This window comes from Callorhinchus milii, unplaced genomic scaffold (assembly GCF_018977255.1).
Source record: "Callorhinchus milii isolate IMCB2004 unplaced genomic scaffold, IMCB_Cmil_1.0 Scaffold8, whole genome shotgun sequence".
Taxonomy (NCBI): Eukaryota; Metazoa; Chordata; class Chondrichthyes; order Chimaeriformes; family Callorhinchidae; genus Callorhinchus; species Callorhinchus milii.
In genome coordinates, this window is record NW_024704749.1 from 5,376,159 (window position 1) to 5,393,050 (window position 16,892).

A 16,892-nucleotide genomic window follows, 5' to 3' on the forward strand; every position below is an offset into this window, starting at 1 on the left:
AATTATAATAATACAGAATATAATATAAATAAAATATAATAAAGAAGATTTTGCTTCGAAGGCAAACGGTGGGGGCTCCCATTCTCTGCAGCGCTCAATGCGTCGACCAATTGAGACGGAACAGAACAGTGTCAAAGCATACAAACTGAACAAATACTCTTCCTTTTACTAGTACTGTGGGAAAATGGTTATGTTGACTTGTGGTGGCTGAAGCTGAAGCAGATCCGGTGTCACTCCTGAACCCAGAAAAAGTAGCTTGCAGTAGTTCTTTTAATTTTAATTTTTAAAAACAATCCATAATAAATTGGTCGCTTCAATCCACGTCTGTTTGTGGGACACTGCTGAGCGCAATGAGCTGCCGCGTTTCACCCACAAATATACAGTCAACTGACTTTACAGTCTATTCTGTGAAGCGCTTTGAGACGTCGAGAAGACGTGAAAAGTGCTATGTCAAATGCAAGGATCATTATTATTATTATCGATCCTTACATTTGATGTAGCGCCTTATCACATCGTTGAGACGTCTCAAAGCGCTTCACAGAATGTACTGTAACGTGGAGTGACTGTATTTGCGGGCAATAGTATAGATGAATTTTATTGTAAGCTAGACCTTCACGACAGGGGGAGAAGTGAATAAAAGATTACGGGAGGGAGTAAGGAATGGGTGGGGACTCGCGTGGAGTGTAAACACCGGCACGTGACTAGCTGGGCTGAAGGTCCTGTTTCTTTGCTGTAGATTCTTTGTAAATCTCTGCCAATGTCTCTAAACTGACAGCACTACGTTTGAACAGAGCGAAGCACACAAGATACCAATGCCTGATTCACATTCTGAGCCTCACTGACGTGCAGCTGCTAATGAGGGACTCTCACGTTCCTCTGTTCTTCCTTGAAGCAGAGCAACAGCCAATGTTGTCCGGTTTAACAATGCGATTACAGTCCAGTAACTAATTAATAATACTTGCATTTGGTATAGTGCCTATAACACCACACCTCAATGCACATTGAAGTTTTTGACTGTATTTTGCAGAATTAAGTAAAAACTCAAGTGCGGTATAAAGTAAAATATTCCTGTGCTGCACGGTGATTGTGAATCGTATTAGCAATCCTTGCATTTGCTTATAGCTCCTTATCACATCTTCGAGACGTCTCAAAACACTTCACAGCATATGCTGTAATGTGAATTGATTGTATATTTGGGGGTGGATGGGGCAAAACACAGCAGCCAAATGTGCACATCAGTGTCCCACAAATAGTCATGGATTATTATTTTTTTCTTTTTGAAGGAATATTATCCCTGAAAGGCGATCCGCCAATCGACTAACAACCAGGTTCCTGCTATGTAAACAGAGGCGTGTAAAGTAAAGGAACTTGCCTAACGTTTTGCCCGGCCCAGGAATCGAGTCCAGGTCCTTGCTTTCAAGGCAAACGCACTAATGGACTCCACCTTTATACACACATACACACACACACATAGATTTCACAAGTCCACTTTACATGAGTTGCAGGCACTTTCATTACACATACCAGGTAGAAATTCTAATAGAATTTGTTTATTGTGTAGCAATTGCAAGTACATCATAAATACATTTGATTCAGCACAAAAACAAAGAAAAAAAACACAGAACTGCTCACTACACCAATAGAAAATACATTATAAAAATAAACCCCCAAATGCATAGAATCCAAGTATTATAAATCAATTTATATTGAATTTAGTTGAACAAAAAGTGCTCCGCCTGGAAAACTTTGGAAACTCCTGCAATATTTAAACAAACAAATCCAGCTCAGATTTTGAAGGAAGAGGCTTTTCTTTAAGGCAGATAGGTTAGTCTCATTTTGTTTGAAGCTAAAATGATACAAACTGAGAGACGATATAAAACGAGACAAAACACCTTGAAGATATCTTTCAGTTAATTCCTGAGTATAAACTAAAGTACATTTTCCGCTATTTGTTCCAATTGTTTGCTTTTAATATTTNAAAAAAAGTAGAAAACATCCTATTCAGATCCCATTTAGTTATTTGTTCCCACGTACCCAGCAAAAAAATTGCTTTATAGCATCAGTGCGTAATTATTTTACATTTCGAAATCAGTACAACCCCAACAAGAATTTATTGAAAAAAACATTTTCACAGAGAACAGAAGGTATCGTACCGAAGCAATCAAAGTTTCTTTTGTCCTAAAGGCTGAAAAGAAGAAAATGATTCAGTGAAAAAAACAAACACAGGCACCAAGTAACATATTGTAGAACCTTTCACTGCAGAAATGTATGGTCGAATAAAGGTTTTGCTCTGTGAACCTTACCCTGATTTGGGGCATGTAGGTCCCTGTTAACGTAACTCTAAAATTGACTATTCTGGGTGGGCAAAGCAACTATCCCACTCTGCACCAGAATTTCTTGCAGTTAAGTGCTTCTTGGTAACTAAACTTCTTTAAAATTGGTTGTTAAGTCGATTGGCGGATTGTTTTCCGGGGGTAATAGTTCTTTCAAAACAAAAAATACTACTCATAATATGGTCACTCAATCCACAACTGTTTGTAGGACACTGCTATGCGCAATTGGCTGTTGCTTTTCACCCACAAAATATAGTCACTACACTTTTTACAATACAGTCTATTCTATGAAGCGCAATGTGATAAGGCTCTATAACAAATGCAAGCATTATTATTATTATTATTATTAAACTAGTTGTCAAGCTAACAAAGCTCTAATCTGCTCAAAAGCTGTATTTAATAATGTCTGGATTTGTGGGAATGTGAACATTGACAAGGTCCAAGTTCCCATCACTCCAAGTTGTAAAGAGGACGGATGACAATTCAATATCATTTCAGCTAAAGGAATGAAGTGCCTACCGTTAAAGGTGCATTACACTTTTTTCTCCAATCCTCGTTAGTCATTGAGATAAACTGGAAAAGACAAATCAAACAAAATCAATTATAAAATAATGTCTTGTGTTGAGCACCACACACAAACTTTAATTTTCACACTTTCTTCTACCATAATAAATAGGATTTGAATTCACGGTTTCACATGAAACAGGAAGCCAGAATTAATTATTACTGATTTCTGCACGTGTACGTAAAAATACACTGAAACCCCAGCCGGCCAGACCAGCGGGAAGGGGGTGAGAAGAGATCCAATCAGTCGGTGAGATGGAATTTCCGGCTTTATTTACCGACTTTATTCAGTGTAAATAAACTATCTTCCAGTTGGTTTCCACTTTGGAAGGGAATGACAATAATGTCTATTGAAAACTTTCAACATTCCACTTTAATGCAGTAATGCTGAAAGGATGACACAAGTCAATAACTCCTAGTGCTAGTGCAAGTAGAGTTACAATGGGTAACAAAAAACAGGGAATCAACCCAAACACCCGCACCACTCCATTGAGTTTCAGATGTTACAATGACATGCAAGTACTCTAAGCCAACATTTTTGTTAGATGAGTCGCGGGTATTTTCAGCTAGTCAGATTTCTTATCACCCGAGCTCAAAGGTTGCTTACCTTGCGCAACGGTGTGCCCATTCATCCCCTGGTGAATTTCAGGATTAACCACTGACGTCACTCCAGATGAACTCTCAGGCAGAAAATCATCCTCTCCATCTGACTCTACCAACGTGAAAACATTAGAGGAATCCTCTTTCCTATAAATCGGTCACAATGTGATCCAAGCAAGAAATAAACAGTCGGAATTATTTTGTGAGTTGTGCAAACATGCGTGTGCAGAGAAAATGAAATGGTATCCTTAATTATGCGAATAAACAAAAGGTTTAGACCATCTTATAATCATCTTCCATTGCGCTTTTGTCCGTTTTGCCTGCCTCACCATCAGATGTTGGGCCTTCAGCTTTTCTGTCCCTAACCTTTGGAACTCCATCCCAGTCCCTTCACCTCGCGTCCTCCCTTTCCTATTTCAAGGCCAGTCTCAAGTCTCTCCTCTTTGACTGCACCTTAGGTCACCCTCCCACCACTGCTGATCCAACCCCCCAGCTCGTGTCCAAATTCTTGACTGTCCAGTGCCTCGAGACGCCCTCCTGACATGAAAAGTGCTGTACTAATGTAATTTGTTGTTGTTTCCCGCACCACCATTCAAAGCAGTGGTGAGTACATTTTAAAATAGATTACTTACCAAAAATGGCTTCCTGAAAAGGAACAAAAAAAGTACAAAATCAGAAATTATCAATTGTAATCATTTAAAAAAATTAAAGCAGAGTCCAATCAAAAAAATCTTAGGCATAAGAGTTCCCATTATCTTTTTAATCATTTATTCTGATTTGCCAAAGAAAGTCAATTTAAAATGGAAACTAATCTTAACACATCATCTAGTAATTATTTTTGCACATTATTGCTTGTGTTATGCAGCATTTATAAAAGTGTTAGTGGATTTGGAGATCCCAAGAGAGGTTTGAATAAAGAAATCCCTTCCACTCAATCAATCTCATACTGGGATCACATTCCAGAATGCTGTTCACATTACAGCATCAACTGTTTTTTTCCATACACTGTAATAAAAACACTGACATAGTCTCAATCAATCCTAACCACCCACCACCTCCTCCCATACAGGTAAGTCACATGTACAAGGTCCAGTGCTACCAATTAGTATTAGAATGTTTTTGGTGAGTCCACAAGGAAAAGTGCCTCACTGCTGCAAAAGACTCCATCTCCAGAAAGCAACACTGCCAAGAGAACTCCGACATGATAATTGCTAGTAATATTTGTGAAGCAGTCTGCATTTCAGACTATCCTCGATTGAAAGAATCACAGTGCAAGGAAATAATTCTTGTATAAAGATTGAAACTTTTTAAATATTAAAATAAAACTAAATTGAGGAATCAATGTAGTTATAACTTTCCAATGCTTTCTCATTTTGAGAATGTGACCTCTCTTGATTCCAAACCCCAGCTCAGGTATTGAGCAATAACTGTCCAATGCCTTGGGATGTCCTTCAAATGTGAAAAGTGCTATATAAATGTAATTTTGTTGGTGTTGTGACTGCTCAATACCAATAGTGAATTGTTATAAGTATGAAAGCTACATCCATTACTTACTCGTGAAAAGTCTGGTCCGATTAAAGTATACATAAAGGCCAAAAAATATTGCACCACTTAGGAGTAAAACAACAGTAATTCCTGCAACTAGTCCAGAAATGTTTTTGCCTGTTTGGGGAGAAACAAATAAAGTTAGAAATGGTCACAATTATTTGGGGAAAAATAATACAAATTCAGTTCTCAAAAATATTACCTATTGAGTTTTAAAAAATTGCAGTGGGAAGCCTAAAATAAGTTTGATTTCAAAATAAAAAATGCACAAACTCACTGTTGACTGAGACCCAGATTTCTACTTCTTTAGTACCCAGAGGATTTTCACTTTTGCAAAAATATGTTCCTTCATCGAGCTCCTTTGAGCAGTTTATTATTGTCAAATACGAAACTTGGCCATCATTTGAGATTACATATTTATTGCTCGGACGAATTTCCGTATCAGAGTTTCTCAACCAGCTTAATTTTGGAGGTGGGTTCCCTTCCTTTACTCGGCATATCAAAGTTTTATTCTTCTCCACTGATCCAGTTACAAGAGGTTCTGACTCAGGCAGCGGAGCCTCTGGAAGAAATTGGAGAGGTTATGTTTTGTGCAATGATACAATCCTGCCTATGACATCAGAAAGCTTGCTAGCTTTACAGTGTACGGTTCTATTGAACTAGCATTATTATTTTTTTTAAAAAGAGATTATTTCAGACTTCAATTGCATTAAGGTCTGATAAACATTTTAAAAATATTTTTACTCACTCAATGTTGTTGTGCATGATGGTTCCACCCTACTGGTATACGCAAAGTGACTTCCCGTGCATTTAAACATTTTTCCATCGTACGTTGCTGACTTGGAAAGTGTCAGAATCTTAGTATCATTTCGTCCAGGAAGAAAATGTTCTGCATCTTCATTTTCATCATTTACTCCTTCGCCCGACCAAACAAGGGTAGGGTAAGGGTAGCCGCCAACCCAAGAGCAATACAGATACATATTGGTATCAGAAAACTCTGAATGGCATACTGGAAATCCTGTTGGTGGATCTAAAAAAAAAAAATCGAAAAGCCAAAATTTCATTAATACGGTTTAATTTGTTACTTACTGCATTTATTTATTTATACATGGCAGGATAGTGAGCTTCCAAGGGAAGCTCAAATCAGGTAGGCGAGGGCTTCCTTGAAAATGAGCTGGCTCCAAGGTGTCGTGTTTGGCAATAGAAGGTCAAGAATAGAGCCAACACTCTGTGCCAGTCTGAGCAATCCGGTTTCCGTCCTCAGTATTCCAAAGGACTACAGTTCATTTCAAACATTGTTCAAATCATTATTTAAGTTGGACCGATGGCAAAGTCAGTGTTTTCAAAACGATTGGAACTGTTTAAAAAAAACAAGAAATGAACTTACAGTAGACTAAAACTTCGACAGTAGTGCTCGCTTCTATTCCTTGTGCTGTATTGTTTGCTGAGCAGGTATAGTTTCCTTGCAGGGAATGTACCATATTTGCAAGTGAAAATTCTGTAAAGCTCTCTACAATTTCCGTGAATTCTTCTGGCTTTGATTCTGGCCTTACGAAGCTCCACGACATAAGTGACTTCTGTTGTGACAGACTTGAACAATGGAATGAAACATTTTTATGTCTTAATACAAACTTTGTCCCATTCGGCAACACTTCGCTAGGAGCGATGGAAACCTTCAGATCTGCAGCATTACCTGTAATCACAATATGCATACAAAGTCAAGATTTTTTTTGAAAACAATTAACAAGAAGGACTAAGATTTACACATTTTCTTTAAAAATGATTTTAACTAAAATATCCAACACTTGTTTTTGCCGCAAAATCCTAAAGTAGTTGACAGTTTGGTTGCAAGGAGGTAAAATTACTCAATATTAAATGGTGAATTCGTGAGCACAGATTGGGAGACTGCCTGACAAAAATCTGTTCCATTCACCTTTAATCTCCTACACTGATCCGATGCAAACTTTGAAAACTGAACATGTATACCCAATCTGCTACTCTTTTAGATAAGACTTGACCCATTTTGAATCTTGTTATTATTTTTTTATTTGTCAGCTTTTATTATTAGTGTGTTTTTATTCAATTTCCTTCAGGATCAGGGAAGAATAATGAAATTTTGCACAGATCAGCTGCAACATAGCTTAGCGCATACACATCTTGCGTCCAGCCTGTTCTTCTCCACTGTTGAAATCAAGACTGATCTCATTCTATTACTGCGGGTTCATTCTTTCACGTGGCCCCTAGAACACTGAATTCCTTTCCTATCAATCTACTGAGACTTTTCAACACCAGTTTCAACTTTACCTAACCACTTCTTGATTTATTTGGTTTTCCTTCCTATTCTTTTTGACCGTTATGGTGCAACGCACAACAAACCAAAGCTTTTCAATAAAAATAAGCCTGGCAGTGCAACACTACTCTGGGTGTCTGCAGATCCCATCACAAAAAACACTTGGAACACCGCACGCATACGCACAACCTCCCAATTTCACTTGTTATGCAATGGCATCAGAGTTCATTAAGTAGCCAGTGATGGCAATAGAGGAACACGGTGGCAAATTTCATCAGTAACCTGTGCAGCGCCTCATCTAAGTGTGCCACTTGCGTTGCTACTATAAAGATGAGCAACAATTTCCTGGGGCAATGTAGGTGGGGGTAAGCTGACTCAGATGGCAGCAATCTCACTTCTGAGTAAGAAGGTGTGGGCTCAAGCCCCACTTTGGGCTCTTTGAACTCACTGCAATGTCAGTGGCGCCGTCGTTTCGGATGAGATGCTTCGTGTGCACGTTCAGGCAGACATTAAAGATCTCACGGCACAATTCGAAAAGTGGAGTTTCTCCTCCTGTCCTGGTCAACAATCTCCCAACACAACCTGTCGTTCACTCAGTGGCTCTTTGTGGGACAGCACCTCGTTTGCCCCACAAAACACAGTCACTCTTTAGAGTAAGTATATCCGGTGAAGCACTTTGAGACTTCTTCCAGACGTGAAAGGCACTCTAACAGATGCAAGTTTTCTTTTCACTATCGCGTACCATTTGCCCGAAGGCAAATGTTAACTTCCAGTGAAGTTACCTGGAAAGTCGTTAGGTGCCACCTGAATACAGGCGGAGGGATTGCAGTAGGGTGTTCCAGGTACTAGGTTGGTCACCTTTTTAATACCCCACCCAAAAAGAATATAATTATATACTATATGTATATAAAATATATAATTATATGTGCACATTACACATTATAATGTGTATATGTGGAGTCCTGTAGCTCAGTGGTTAGAGCACTCGCTTTGCAAGCGAGAGACCCGAGTTCAATTCCAGGCAGAGGGCGAAACCTTGGGCAAGTTTCCTTACTCCACACAGAGCCTAATAATAATCCCTTCAAAAAACAAAACAATAATAAATTGGTCATTTTCAATCTACGACTGTTTGTGGGACATTGCTGTGCGCAATTGGCTGCCGCGTTCGCCCACAAATATACAGTCAATTCACTTTACAGTGTGTTCTGTGAAGCGCTTTGGGACATCCTCCCGACGTGAAAAGCGCTATATCAAATGCAAGGATTATTATTATTATTATTATATAAAATACGTATATTTATATATATATGAATATATAAAAACCTGCTCAGATATCTTGTCCAAAAACACAGACCCTTGGGGAAGCAGAGAAAAATTTGATTTCTTACTTGATCACTGACTATTTTAATAAAATAAAAGAATTATTAAAATGCATAAAACTTAAAAGAATCAATTCAATACAAAAAGGAAACTTAATTAAAAATCGACAACAAAAATAATTGAAAAATCAATTACAAAATCGAAACAAGTATAAACATGAAATTTAAATATAAACGTGTAAATAAAAACATATTAATTTACCCCCCCCCCCCCGAAACACACACACACAAGCCCGGGGAGAGGGGGGGGTTAATAATTAATATAAACATAAATCAATACATAAATAATAATAGATCAAACGAAAACAAATCAGGGAGAGAGAGAGGAGAGGAGGGTGGGGAAAGGAAGGAAGGAAAGGAGATGGGGAGAAATAAAATAATCTAATTGCGGGTGAGGGGGGGGAGAAGTAAACTTAAAAACGATTTATTTTCCACACAAACAGAAAATAAATCAGACCCACAGACACACACAGACCCCCCCCCACACACACACACAGACACAGATCCACACACAGACCCCCACACAGACACAGACCCCCCCCACACACAGACCCCCACAGACCCACACACACACACACCCCAACACACACAGACCCACACACACAGACCCCGACACACACAGACCCACACACACACAGAACCCCCCACACACACAGACCCACACAGACCCCCCCCCACAACCCACACACAGACCCCCCACACACACCACACAGACCCCCACACACAAACCACACACACAGAACCCCCCACATACACACACAGAACCCCCCACACACACAGACCCACACACAGAACCCCCCACATACACACACCCACACACACACACAGACCCCCACACACACAGACCCCCCACACACACAGACCCCCCACATACACAGACCCCCCACATACACAGACCCACACACACACACAGACCCACACACACACACAGACCCACACACACACAGACCCACACACACACAGAACCCCCCACACACACAGACCCACACACACACACAGAACCCCCCACACACACAGACCCACACACAGAACCCCCCACACACACAGACCCCCCACATACACAGACCCACACACACACACAGACCCCCCACACACACAGACCCCCCACACACACAGACCCCCCACACACACAGACCCCCCACACACACAGACCCCCCCCACACACACACGAAAGTCCGAGGGTGTAAAACCGACCGAGGAGAAAACGAAGAGAGAGAGAGAGAAGCGGAGCCGAGGCCAAGTGAAGCGATTTATTAAAACAAAACAAAGACCGGCGGTGGCGGTGGTGGCGGTGGCGGGAGGTCGGGGGTCGGAGGGGCAAGAAAAGGGAGAAGAAAAAGAAGACAAATCAGGTTTAAAAACAATCAAAACGCGCGCGCGCGCGTGTGTGTGTGTGTGGGGGGAGGGTATTGTGAAGTAAATTAATTTAAGAAAATAAACAACTACCTGTTCCTCCTACTGCTGCGGAAGCGGCAGCGGCGGCGGCCGAGACAGCGAGCGGCGTGAGGGCGAGGAGGAGCAGGAGAAGGAGCCGAGGGAAGAAGCTGTCGGCGACCACCATTGCCGGGCGCTCCGCTCGTCGGTCAGTCAGTCAGTCAGTGAGCGAGTGAGTGAGTGAGTGAGCGAACGGACAACACGGCTCGCGCTCCCTCCCGCCAGTCCGCCGCGTGCGTGCAGCGCGCGCGTGCGTCCCCACGTCACCTGCCGTCCCAGGTGAGCCCCCGCCCACCCACTGCTCGCTCCGCCCACCCACTGCTCGCTCCGCCCAACCTGGGAACACGTGCCTCCACTCCCGCGCATGCGCGACCAGCTTTCCCAGGCGACAGGTGAGCCTCTCGACGCGCGCACACACACACACACACACACACACGCTCTCACTCACTCGCTCTCTACCGCCACCTTCCGGCGCAGGTGAGCTCAACAGCCCCCCCCTCACTATTTAATGAGATATTATATTTCATATTTCATATATTAAGATAAATATTTGCTAAATACATTTGATTATTATTATTATTTTATTATTTGGTAGGATTATTTTATCATAATTTTATTATTTGGTAATAAAGTATTACCACCCCCTCCCCCCCCCCCCCCGGAGATGTCAAACATTAATAATTGTGGGTTTTCGCCCCACAAACTGCACGAACGTCACTCACTACACTTTGCCGCGTATCCCGCGAAGCGCCTCGAGACGTCTTGAAGACGCGATCAGGCGCTATATCAAATGCAAGGATTATTATTATTCTTATTATTATTATAATTATAATGAACGCACTCAGATCGGTACCAACGCCGCACCGCCTCCTGGTTTATTTTATTTCAGTTTTCAAACGGGTTACGGAAAATACTTCGCTGTACGCGGCCGGCAATTTCTCTCGCTTCCTTCAAGACCCATCTCAAGAGCCCTCCTCCTACCACCGTGCTTTTGATCGCCCTCCTTGATGTGCGGAGTGCGGAAACTTGCCCAAGGTTTCTCCCTGCCCCGAATCGACCCCAGGACATCTCGCTTGCAAGGCGAGTGCTCTAACCACTGAGCTACACGACTCCACTTGTAGTTGTTGCACTACTATTAATAATAATTCTTTCCTTAAATACAGCGCCTTTCACGTCAGTAGGACATCCCCTAATACTGAGTAATATACTAAAAGTGTTTTCTTTTTGTTCGTCCATATTAAGCTTCTTTGAGATGAATACCGGATCAATTAAAAACAATAATGCAGTAATTCTTTCATTCACATGATCGAGACGTCTCTAAGCGCGTCACACAATATACGTAGTGGGGCTGTGTATCTTGTGGGCCAATGCCCATCACAGGTAAGATAGAGATAAGATTTTCAGCATTTAAGAACAATACTTTCAGAGCAGAACAAGCAGTTACAGTTTTAATATACTACAATTTAGATTTATAATAGCACCATTCACATCGGGGGGGGTTGCGTTTCAAAGTGCTTTAGGGTTGTAAAGGGCAAAGTCGGGACATCAGGAATCATCGCTTTACCCAGAGGATAATTAATCACTGGAATGGGTTACCAGGAAGGGTGGTTGAGGCCAGAGCACAGCTTGCTGTGACAGGGTGGGTATTTGGCAAGTATGAGATCAAATGGGTCGAAGGGCCTCGTTCATTCCAATCTCTCTTGTAATCTTGTGACAACACAAGTCATTAGCTTCCGTAATGGAAGGCCGCGGCGAGTGTAGGAGGGAAACATAATTAAAGAAAGAAATGTTATACAAACATATCAAATGTTAACTTACCTTTAAAATTCAGTGCACACTACTTTATATCCCTACCAGTGAAACGGTGATTTGTTAGACAATCTTACACTTGGTCCTTGATGTTTGATTTCAATTTACTTTCTTTGGAGCAAACTATTTTTAAAGTTCTGGCTCCAGATGTCAAAAACTTGGATTCAATACCAGCATCACACATGCTCTTCGTTTATCTTATTTCAGTTTAAAATGTGTTACTAAAATTTCACCCCACAAAATATACAATATATTGTGTGAAGCCTTTGAGACATCTCAACAACATAAGGTCCTGTATCAAATGCAAGAATTATTATTAGTAATATAAAATACAAACTTCAGATGAATATAATAATCCTTACAATTGGTACAGCGCCTTTCAGTTCAGGAGGACCGCCCAAAGCACTTCACAAGATGTACTGTAATGTGAATTGACTGCATATTTGTGGGTGAATGCAGCAGCCAATTTGCACAAGGCAACGTCCCACACATAGCCATGAAGTGAATGATCAATTTTATGTGACGCTTTGTTGGTCAGGACAATAGTTTGTCTCTCAGGAAATGGGGCCTCTGAAATCTGGTGTGAAGTTTTTTTTCCCACAATGTGAACAGAATAATACATGCTGTGATTCATGTATTTTTATATACCACTAACAAAAAAGCCTTGGGAACTGTAATTGTAGTACATTATTGTTGCCACTACATGGTGCTTACTGTACACTCTGCAAAGTGCATTATTGCAGTACCATCCAGTGGCTGATAGTGAGTACTTCACTGGTGCAGTATTACATTGCCTTTTAGTAAATTTACTGTACAAGTTCCTTGTAGAATTTGCATGTTTTTTCCTTTAAATTATTAAAAATATAATGCAAGTTGCAATTAAAAGGTTAGAATATTCCAGGTTGCTGTATATTTCAAGTTAGGGTATTGTTAACATATCCCAAACCAAAAATATTTTAATACAATATATATAGGACATAAATACCATTTTTGTTTGGTGGAGTATTCAGTGGTCCTTGCTAAATATTTTGTAAATGTATATATTGTTTGAAGACAGTATCAAGTCTGGCAATGATCCCCTCATGTTCAAGTGCTCTGGGACATTACCCCACGTAAATGGCGCTATATAAATGTAAGTTGTTGTTGACGACATGTGTGATCCAGAGATACAAGGTAGAAAGACACCCCAGTATATATCCTTGCATTCAAGATGAGAAGGATAATAACAACCTGCATTTATATAGCACTCTTCACCGGGGGCAGAGTCTCGGAGCACTTAACAGTGGCCGAGCCTGACGCCGAGTCAGGGGGAGGGAGGAGGTGACCGTAAACAGGGTCAAAGAGGAAGGTCTTCAGTCGTGATCTAAAAAGAGGGGAAGGAGAGGGCAAGGCAGAGGGAAACATAAAGAAAGCAGCCCACAGCACTTCTTCCAAATTTGTAAAAATCATTAAGCCTAAAAAAACATTTAAAAAATCTTAATGTTTATTTAAAATGTTTCCTTTTTTGATGATTGATGAATGTGTCACACGGCAGTAGATGTAGGTACCTGGTATGAAACAATTTTATGATCACATTCCATACATGAAACAAGGGAATATACAGTTGCTCTCTGCGGACACAGATAATCATAGAAACAAAACATGAAAGGACTGGAGAATAAAAACTTTTTTTTTTAAAAAAACAAATGGCCAGTTCTTTTCCCACTGATGTCCTTTGGTGTTTGCTTGGAGACCTCACAACTTATTTCCTTGGATGCTGAAAAGTAATTCCATTAACAGCATATTTCTAGAATTACTAGATGACTGTAATGTCACAAATATATGGATCAGATGACAGATATTCACTTGATTTGGTCATAGGGCATTGAAAGTCCTATATTGTAGCTGTAGCCAACATCTTCATCATATGATGAACGACAGATCGGCAAAACAGGAGCTGCTCTGTCCACCGAAAAATCATAGACATATATAATTCCTCGATGCCTGTGAATTGAAAAGAGATAATTACTTCTCTGAAAGGAATTTAAAACAAGTATCTGCAGATATTCATCCTTTTATAGAGCATAAAAGATAATGAATCAACAACAACAATTAGCACTTATGTAGCGCCCTTCATGCAGGGTAGCATCCTGGAGCACTTATATCAAACACAACAAAACATAGGGGTACAAGGTATGATGGCAAAATCTGTAGTTGAAGTTTCAGTAATGGGAAAGAAGGATGAATTTTTAAAATGAACATTTTTGGAATTTTTTGGGGGGGGTTGGAGAGCGAATTAAGAGTGAGAGAGCAAGTCTATGCGTGTGCATGGGACACTTAATCTTTTTATTTCACAAGTCACAGTGCTTTACATCACATTTCCATTCCCAACTTGATGACTAAATATCACAGATCACAGCAAGAAGAAGCAAAGAGTCTAATTCTGAACAGAAGATGGATACTTAACATTTTATTATGGATCTGACACAAAAGATCACTCTGTTTCTGCAATGGGTGACTATACAAAAAATAGCACAATGGATTGTCTTACCTACGGTGAGCAGTCAAATCATCATCCATGATACTGGCACCACGTGGTGATTTCTCATCTGGGATGTTTGCCGTAATTAAAGTGTGTGCCCCAAAACGTAAGTGACGTACTGGATGTCTGAAACAGGAATCACAATATTAAATGTTTAGGTTGCATATTACAATAATAATTGGAGTCCTGTAGCTCAGTGGTTAGAGCACTCGCTTTGCAAGCGAGAGACCTGAGTTCAATTCCAGGCAGAGGGTGAAACCTTGGGCAAGTTTCCTTACTCCACACACAGCCCTAATAATAATCCCTCCAAAACCAAAAACAATAATAAATTGGTCATTTTCAATCTACGACTGTTTGTGGGACATTGCTGTGCGCAATTGGCTGCCACATTCGCCCACAAATATACAGTCAATTCACTTTACAGTGTGTTCTGTGAAGCGCTTTGGGACGTCCTCCCGACATGAAAAGCGCTATATCAAATGCAAGGATTATTAAGGATTATTATTATTATAAATATTACAATTGTGTTCTAATTCTAGAAATAAGAAATGACAAGGCGTTCTACCAAATGCAAGGATTATTTATGATTACATTCTAGGATTGTTGATCAATAAATTCAAACCTGGCATGCATTTCCCAGAGCTTGGTTCCCATTCGCTGCTCCCACACACAAACCAACCCCTCTTCTCCGCCACTGACGATCTTCCAGTCGTCCATCTGCACTGATGACACACCTAGCTGATGGCCATAGAGCGAGATCACTGCTTTACTTGACCGAAGATCAAAAACTCTCACCCTGAAGAGAATTAAAGACAAAAAAAAATTAAATTAAAACCATTCTTTCAGGAATAAGTACAGAAGTGTTATTTTATTTTTTAAAAACGATGGTAAAAGACTCAAATCTATCCGTGGAGGAAGAGGAAAGAGATGATGCAACTTATGATGGGCAGAGCAAGCGTGGATATCAGCGCATCAATGCATGGTTCCACAATTTGGAGAGACTCTGACATGCAGAACATTGCTGAGAGGCACAGAATGCTGACTGAATGTATCTGTGGTTCTATTGATACCAAGTCCCATTGATCACATCAAATTTTTTTTTACTCAATATTTTAATGCCAAACTTAATGCACTTTCATAATTGTATTAAGATTAAGTGGGTGTTACATCATTCCTATGGAAGCAGAAGTTGGCTCATTGTAGTGAATTTCGATAGCTCTGGAATCTTAGTCGCATTGCACTTGCTTCATTTTGCTTGATGAGTTTTGAAATTTGCAAATTACTTTAATGATAATAACATTGCAGAGTAAAGATTTTGTGGAATGGGATTACCTCAAAACTTTTCTGAGCCCTGAAGGACATTTTCTCCTCCCTTTATTCATGGAGGGTGGTAAAAAAGAGAAACAATTTTAAAGCTCTCCATCCATGGAGGAAGAGGGAAGAGAAGATGCCACACGATGGGCACAGTAAGCCTGGATATCAGGGCATCAATACAAGGTTCCACAAATTGGAGAGACTCAGAGATGCAGAATATTGTAGAGAAGCACAGAATGCTGACCAGCAGGAGAAGGAGGAGATTTATAAATTAGATGGCACAGTCTTCGCCAGTGTTCACTTGTGCCTCTTGGAGACAAGCCAACAGCAGCATTGGCAGTAGAATAGGAAAAGGCCATCTGATCTGTCCTCTCACAAAAACAGCATATAGAGGGGCCAAATGAGAGAAAAATGGGGGGGGGGGGGGGGAGAAACAAAGTACCCTTAAAGAAAATGTGCAGGTCAATATTTTATTCTTCTGCATTCTTGTACCGCAATTAACGGGCCAATATGGTTACTGTACTTGTTCTGTGATTACTTAAATGTAAATCTGATCTGAAGCAATATTAATTTGTAGGACAAGGTTCCCAATAACACAAGGGCCCCCTGAAGGATGCTTCGGGCAGTGGAATACTATTGCTTGGGCCTGGATGAACAGTTTAACTTGTCCTTATTGCTTCCAGGAGTTCACCTATCCCTTTGTGGAGAATTTTACTTAATATAAAAAAAAGGAATTGCTTGAGGATATTTAAATTGATGAGAATGCATTCACAAGTTTTAAATGGCTTTAAAGGTAGAGCCATGAAAGCGTAGAGGGGCCAGATTTATGTGGTTAGAGACTGGAAGAATAATTTCCTCCATACAGTAGTATTTTGTAATGTGGGTGTACAACAAAAATATTAAACTCAATAATGGAGGATACAGTATAGCAGGTATAGCACACATCTTAAAAATGGATTACTGGATGTGTGACAGTTAAGGGATGGTTAAAATAAATATTTTAAGTTGTATTTCAAACCCACAACATTTGGTATTGATTTCTAGTTACTGTTACAGGGAATTAAATTGTATTTTCTACACAGACATCATCATCTTTTCAGTTT

At 40.3% G+C, this 16,892-nt stretch overlaps 2 protein-coding genes across 2 annotated transcripts in view; both read right to left on the bottom strand.

The window, feature by feature from the left end:
- Nucleotides 1–1,534: 1,534 nt before the first annotated feature.
- On the bottom strand, nt 1,535–10,436 carry vsig10 (V-set and immunoglobulin domain containing 10). Its single transcript, XM_007902336.2, has 9 exons — nt 10,158–10,436; nt 6,430–6,735; nt 5,791–6,072; nt 5,320–5,604; nt 5,052–5,159; nt 4,130–4,142; nt 3,505–3,644; nt 2,853–2,906; nt 1,535–2,185 (listed from the first exon to the last, which is right to left on the bottom strand). The coding sequence occupies exons 1-8, from the start codon at nt 10,270–10,272 to the stop codon at nt 2,890–2,892; spliced, it is 1,266 nt and encodes a 421-aa protein (XP_007900527.2). The 5' UTR covers nt 10,273–10,436; the 3' UTR covers nt 1,535–2,185; nt 2,853–2,889.
- A 2,983-nt stretch (nt 10,437–13,419) lies between these two features.
- Nucleotides 13,420–16,892, bottom strand: part of fbxw8 (F-box and WD repeat domain containing 8) — a 47,153-nt gene continuing 43,680 nt past the window's right edge. The window contains exons 10-12 of the mRNA XM_042337349.1: nt 15,098–15,271; nt 14,485–14,601; nt 13,420–13,937 (exon numbers count right to left, since the gene is read on the bottom strand). Of these exons, the coding sequence (XP_042193283.1) occupies nt 13,796–13,937; nt 14,485–14,601; nt 15,098–15,271 (433 nt within the window). The 3' untranslated portion in view covers nt 13,420–13,795. The remainder of the gene's footprint in view (nt 13,938–14,484; nt 14,602–15,097; nt 15,272–16,892) is intronic.

Coding starts and splice junctions, on each gene's coding strand:
- vsig10 (XM_007902336.2), bottom strand. CDS start 10,272: ATGGTGGTCGCCGACAGCTTCTTCCCTCGGCTCCTTCTCCTGCTCCTC. Junction 6,073..6,429: donor TGTCGAAGTTTTAGTCTACT/GTAAGTTCATTT, acceptor TTTTTTTTTTAG/ATCCACCAACAGGATTTCCA. Junction 5,160..5,319: donor AATCTGGGTCTCAGTCAACA/GTGAGTTTGTGC, acceptor CTCCCCAAACAG/GCAAAAACATTTCTGGACTA.